Below are 6,908 nucleotides of genomic sequence, written 5' to 3'. Positions count from 1 at the left end.
AGAGAGTGGTACAGGAGGGCCTCTCCAAGTAAGGAAGGGAGCCATGAGGATATTTGGAGGCAGCTGTCTGGGCAAGAGAGCCTGGAGGTGGGAACTGGGCAGCTTGAGGACCAGCTAGGAGGCTGGCATTGTTGCAGGACAGTGGCCCAGGGGAAGGCAGGAGAGGCCCATGGAAATGGGCTGGAGATGTCCGAATGTGTGCACCCTCCCTGGCACTGCTTCCCTTGATCAGGGAGCAACTGCATCTCAGAGTTAAAAAGGACAGAAGTTATGAATCCCTCTACCCTGCAGGCATTTAAAGCATCTCCCCATCTCCTCTGTGTCTGTCTAGCCCATGTTTAGACAGCTTTGATGGTGTGTGCTAGTGATGGGCCTGCACCAGACAGGAGGGAGCAGGGCCTGGCGTTGCTCTGCGTTCCCTGGGGTTGGCATGTGTCTGTACCTTTGTGTGTGGCAGTAACAGAGGGAAGTCATCAGGGAAGAACATGTGACACTTAATGCCTGTCTTAGTTCAGGCTGCTATGACAAACTACCATAAACTGGGTGCCTTACAAACAACAGAAGTTTATTTCTCACAGTTCTGGAGGCTAAAAATCCAAGATCAGGGAGCCAGCACGGTCAGGTTCTGGTGAGAGCCCTCTTCTGGATTGCACCCTTCTCTCTTCTCATCACATCCTTACATGGTGGAAAGAGGGCAAGGGAGCTCTCTGGGGTCTCTTTTATAAGGGAGCAAATCCCAAGGATGAGGGATCCACCCTCCTGACCTAATCACCTCCCAGAGGCCCCATCTCCTAATACCATCATATTGGGGGTTAGGATTCTTCAACATATGAACTTGGGGGTGGGAGGGCACAAACATTCAGTTCATTGCAATGTCCTTAATGGATTTTCTCATAAAGTATAATTCCAGGAAAATAAACGTGTTGTTAACGGTTTGACATTTGATTTTAAAGTAACACAAACCATACAATGATATTAAGGGAAGGAAGTGTAATAGGAATACCGTAGCTAACATGTTTTGAAGTCTCAGACTGTGCCAAATACTTTCCATGGGGTATCTCATTTCAACTTTGTGACGACCCCACAAGGAAGGTCCTGTCATTCATTGTGTGTGCTGCAAAGTGAGAAGGTGAAGCGACTTGTCCAGCTCCTGAGCTGGGCTCCAACCCAAGCAGTGCGGCTCTAGTCCAGTGGCTCCAGTTGTATCGCTTCTAGCCTCAGTCCACAGGCACTTCTGATCCTGCATTCACGTTTTTCATTATATTACAGACATCATGGTTATCTTTATCGCGACCACATATCAGAAGGGAGTTGCATTTTATACTGAAATCAGGTTCTTTTTTTTTTTTTTGGGGGGGGGTGGGTACGCGGGCCTCTCAGTGTTGTGGCCTCTCCCGTTGCGGAGCACAGGCTCCGGATGTGCGGGCTCAGCGGCCATGGCTCACGGGCCCGGCCGCTCCACGTCATGTGGGATCATCCCGGACCGGGGCACAAACCCGCGTCCCCTGCATCGGCAGGCGGACTCTCAACCACTGCGCCACCAGGGAAGCCCTGAAATCAGGTTCTTAAGTCAACCTTGGGTCCAGAATTACCCTTGAAAAATCCCTCGTCCCTTATCAAGCATGATACCTTTTCTTCCCGTGCTGGACCATACTTGTTTATACATTCCTTTGTCTGTTGATGGACGTTTGGGTTGTTTCCACCTTTTGTCAATTATAAATAATGATGCTCCGAATATTCACCTATAAGCTTTTGTGTGGACATATGTTTTCATGTCTCTTGCGTATACACCTAGGAGCAGAACTGAGTTTCTTGGGTAGAGTGTCTGATGAGGTCATTGTTCTATGAAGACAGGCCAAACCTGCCACCCTGCTGAAACGGTTCCTCTTGTTTCTTTATTGCTGAGTATATATTGTTGAATTCTAGGAAGTGGGTGTGATGAGTCTACTCTATTACTCTGAGTGGTTGGCGTGCCCAGCGGAGTGAAGCTGACTAACACTCTAGGGGAGCTAGTTAGTGTAAGGTCTGCGGCTTCCTAAACATGCCTCTCCCCTCCCTAGGTACAAGTCCTTGTGCCCAGACACCTGGCCGCACTGGCATGGGCCTCCAGCAGAGGGCGTAGAGCGGCTGATCAAGTACATTGGCTATGAACCCGAGGAGTACAAGTTAGGGAGGTGAGTGTCCCGGAAATTGCTGTCAAAATGTTTTCCTAATCGATCTGTATCCATCTTGAGCCTGGAGATTCATTCTTCAGGAGTTTACGTAGATTTATAAGCAGATACTTGCATTCACTCAATTTAAATGCATCTCTGTAAAGAAAAAACTCTCCTGTGTGTCTCCACTCTCAACGCTTCCCTCACACTCAAAACACTCCATCACACTTCTAACACCAGCTGGGTGTCCTACAATTAAACTCACTTCTGACAGTCTACCTGGAGATGGTGTCAGATCCCGCGGGTTAAGGGCTCAGTCTCCCAAGACTGTCCATCCTCCCTTCAGAGACCAATCACAAGTCCAGTTTGTCACCTGTGTTTCTGACCAATCAGCTATAAATTGGAGGTCCCCATGACCCCCTCCTTGGGTTTGATTAATTTTTCTAGAGTAGCTCAAAGAATCAGGAAAATACTTTACTTACTGGATTACCAGTTTATTACAAAAGGATATAACTTGGGAAGAGCCAGATAGAAGAGATACACAGGGCAAGGTATGTGGGAGAGGGTGTGGAGGTCCCATGCTCTCTCCAGGTGCACCCAGAAGATCTCCAAATCATGCCTTTTGGGGGTTTTATAGAGGCATAGGCATGATTGATAAATTCATTGGCCAGTGGTCATTCATTCAACGTCACGCCCCTCTCCCCTCCCCAGGAGTGGGGCTGAAAGTTCCAATCCTGTAATCTCAAGGTTGGTTTCCCTGGCAACCAGTTTCCATCCTTAGGTTATCTAGGGGCTTTCCAAACATCAGCTGTTAGCATAAACTCAGATGTGGTGTGGTTGAAAGGGGTTTGTTATAAATAATAAAAGACACCCCGAGAAAGGGGGTGGGGAGGGATAAACTGGGAATGTGGGATTAGCAGATACAAACTACTATAAATATAAAATAAACAACACGGTCCTACCGTATAGCACAGGGAACTATATTCCATATCCTATAATAGACCATAATGGAAAAGAATTTTTTAAAAGACACCCATTTCCCCTTTATCACTCTGAAGCTATTTCAGGAACAAAAACCAAAAGATCATAGCAAAAGATGCCCCATTGCTCTAATCACTTAGGAAATTACAAGGGTTTGGGGAGCTGTGACACTGGAACGGGACAGAGACCAAATACATATTTCTTATTATAAAGCACCGTATCACAAGCGCTAAATGGTTAGAAAGGCTACATAGCTGTCTATTGGAGGGGATTAAGTATAAAGGAGCCCTGGGTTCTAAACCTGCACTGGAGACTGGGATGAGCTTCTTTGTGTGCAAAATGAGGAGGGTGTCAGCGCCAATTCCCTGATCTCTGTGCCTACATTCTTTCATTGTTCAAAACGTATGCATGACTTCTCGGAGGGGATATTAGGACTTCTGCGACGAGAAAGCTCCTCTAGCATCTCCCAGAAAGTGGTGTTCTAGAACTCTAGGCATCATTACTGTGGAGTTGTCGTCTGTGGGCAGGACTTTTCGTACACATTGAAAGCATCAAGGCAGAACTCAGTGGGGTGAACCAGGATAATTTTCATCTGTTCTCTTAGACATTTTGGTCAGCGTTCATTTGATTGCAAAGAACGGGGCCCACGCGTGAAAAGGATCTACTCCCAGGCCGCAGAGATTCCAGCGTCAGGGATCGCTGCCTTTGAATCTGTCAGTGGGCTTTCCCTGCCAACTTGTACATGGCCCTCTATGACCACCCTGGCCCCGTTCCATCCTTTACTCTTCTATTCTGGGCCCTGCTCCAAGGAGCAGTTACTTTTCCAAGCCAGATTTCTGAGGAATAGGGCTTAACACATCCAGTGGAAGGTGGGTCATGGAGGTCAGAGGTGTTATCTGTCCCCGGTATAAAACCTCTGATGGGTTCACGTGGCACCATGCACTGCTGTCCCCCAGTGGCTGGCCTGGGAAGCTTCCCTCAAAGGGTGGGTTGCCGGGGAGCCTGAGAGGGCAGGCAATATGAGCTCAATATTTATAATTTATCTTTGCTGGCTGATGGGATCTTCTAAACTTAGACCCATATTCTCTGTCATCACTTTTTAAAGCCCAGGGAAGTCACTTTGGGTTAGGAAGGTGAATTAACTTCCTAGGGCTGCATGATGAATTACCTACAGACTGGTTGGCTTTAAACAACAGAAATTTATTTTCTCGCATTTCTGGAGGCCAGAAGGCCAAAATCCAGGTGTTGGCAGGGCCGTGCTCCCTCTGACGTCTCTCTAGGAGGATCCTTCCTTGCTGCTTCCGGCTTCCAGTGGCTCCTGACATTCCTTGGCTTGTGGCAGCATCACTCCAATCTCGGCCTCTGTCTTCACACGGCCTTCTCCCCTGCGTCTGTGAGCCTTTCCCTAAGAACACTCTCATTGGATTTAGTGTGATTTTATCTCAATCTTTACCTTGATGACATCTGCAAAGACCGTATTTCCAAATAAGAATCACATTCTGAGGATCTAAGTGGATGTGACTTCGGGGGTGGGGGGAGGACACTATTGAATCCACTACAGACGGTGACGACCAGTTGATAATTAAAACATTTTTTTCATTTCTAGATCCAAAATATTCATTCGCTTCCCCAGAACTCTGTTTGCTACTGAAGATGCCTTTGAATTTAGTAAACATCAATTAGGTATGTTTTTTTTTTTTTCCTGCCCTGATTTTAATAGAATGTGATATGAACAAGCTTAGCTTGGGAAACATCTTAAACATGAATGTTTGATATAATGTTAGAAGCACTGGCTTTGGAAACCCAGAACAAGGTAACAGGATTATAAGATAAGGTGAATTTATGCCTCAACCCAGAACAAGGCAACAGGATTATAAGACACAGGTGAGTTTATCCCTTATGTTTGGAGGGCTGTCATGGATGCACCTGGAAACTTAAACACTGTAGTTCTGCCTCATTTTTAGTTTGGATCCAACTTTGTCGTGCCACACCAGGACCTAAACCCATGGAGTCTATCCCCCTTAAATGAAGGGTTTTTTTAAACTTCATTTGTGTGTGTTTGATGTCGGAAGGTGTAGCTGCAAAGCCCACAGCCAGGGTGTTTGTTGTGAATGGTAAATAAGAAAACTTAGATGGGAGAATGCAAAAAAATCACAAATCAAAACTACCAGGGGGTAGGGGCTTCCCCTCTGAGATCTCACCTGGCCTGCTGAGACCAGCTCTGCTTGAGTAATCTCAGTGCTTGCTGTATTCATGATCTCATTGTATTCTCGGAACAAACCTGTGGACGAGTGGTATTATCATCTCCACTTTACATGTGGGGAAGTTGAGGCCCAACAGCAGCAGAGCGGGGGTTTGAGTGTGTGTGTGTCTGTCTTTAGGGCCTGGGCTCGTAACCACTGTGCCTGGTGGTCTGTTTTTGACCCCTCCGGCAGCGGGCACTGATCACCCAGATCAGGTTCATGGGCAGGTGCTGAATGCAGGGGCCTGGGTTAACATTTCTACCCAGCTCCCAGGGGATGTGATGCTGCTGGTGTGCGGGACCCTCGAGGAGCCTGGTCTGTGGGGGGACCCCAGTCACTGGGTGGAGGGGGCACACTGTGAATGGAGAAGCTACAGGGCATGTGTGTGGTTCCACAGCCCTGGGTTCACACTCCTGCTTCATAGCCGTGTGGTTGCCTCACACCTGGCAAGGGTCTTCACCGGCTGGGTCTGTGATCCCCTTTGTGAAATGTGCTGATGCCTGCCTGCCTGCCTTGCAGGGTTGGGTGGGAGGATGAAATACAATGCCTAGAACCCTAGAACCAGGGGCCAGCAAGCCCTCCAGATGGTGGTTCTGTTCCTTAGCTGGGGGAAGGCAAGAGGAAGAAAGGGAGCCCCAGTTACTGGCCAGCTCTGGCACTCAGGCTGAATGTAACCCGCCCACTCTCGTTTCTGTCTCGTCATATCCTGTGGCTTCCTGTCACCTGTATCCTGCACGCCCCTAGGGCCACTGCCGACACCTCCTCCAAAGGTCACACCTACCAAGCTGCACAACTGAAAGCCATTTCACCAAAAGTTTTGTTTTCTTTTAAGTTGCGAGAATCCAAGCCATGTACAAAGGCTGCCTGGAAAGGAGAGCATACGTGAGAAAAAGACAAGCAGGTAAGAACTGAACAGGACCTCTCAGGTTTGCCATGGACAAGTCTCCCTCTCATCCACGTGGCACCTAGACGCACAGGCTCCTCTGAGCATCCTTTTCACCTGCCTAGCCTTGAAACCTTGGTGTCGGGCATTCTTGGGGTCCGGTTCTGGGGCCTCATTTTTACTCAGCAATGTAGCCTATACTTGTTCCACAGACATGTTTTATTTGATCCACAACATATGCATGTTTTTTTAAAATTTATTTTTGGCTGAGTTGGGTCTTCATTGCAGTGCACGGGCTTCTCATTGCGGTGGCTTCTCGTTGCAGAGCACAGGCTCTAGGCATGTGGGCTTCAGTAGTTGTGGCTCGCGGGCTCTAGGGCACAGGCTCAGTAGTTGTGGCGCACGGCCTTAGCTGCTCTGCGGCATGTGGGATCTTCCCGGACCAGGGCTTGAACCTATGTCCCTTCCACTGGCAGGCGGATTCTTAACCACTGTGCCACCAGGGAAGTCCATGCATGTTTAAAGAATAATTTTTTATTAATAAAAAATAATTTTATTATTTTTTATTAACTAACACCATGAGTGCACTTGGAGCCCCTGCATTTTGTCCCTCCCCAATCACTTCTCAGCACCCGCCCCCCCCCCCCC

General features: G+C 48.1%; 1 protein-coding gene across 1 annotated transcript in view; it reads left to right on the top strand.

The window, feature by feature from the left end:
- Positions 1 to 6,908, top strand: part of MYO1H (myosin IH) — a 47,137-nt gene that overhangs the window by 32,849 nt on the left and 7,380 nt on the right. The window contains exons 19-21 of the mRNA XM_007448252.1: positions 2,061 to 2,174; positions 4,741 to 4,817; positions 6,210 to 6,278. Of these exons, the coding sequence (XP_007448314.1) occupies positions 2,061 to 2,174; positions 4,741 to 4,817; positions 6,210 to 6,278 (260 nt within the window). The remainder of the gene's footprint in view (positions 1 to 2,060; positions 2,175 to 4,740; positions 4,818 to 6,209; positions 6,279 to 6,908) is intronic.

Source organism: Lipotes vexillifer, unplaced genomic scaffold (assembly GCF_000442215.2).
Source record: "Lipotes vexillifer unplaced genomic scaffold, Lipotes_vexillifer_v1.1 scaffold236, whole genome shotgun sequence".
Taxonomy (NCBI): Eukaryota; Metazoa; Chordata; class Mammalia; order Artiodactyla; family Lipotidae; genus Lipotes; species Lipotes vexillifer.
The sequence above is the reverse complement of the archived record's forward strand: the minus strand, read 5'-3'. Positions and strand labels throughout refer to the sequence as shown.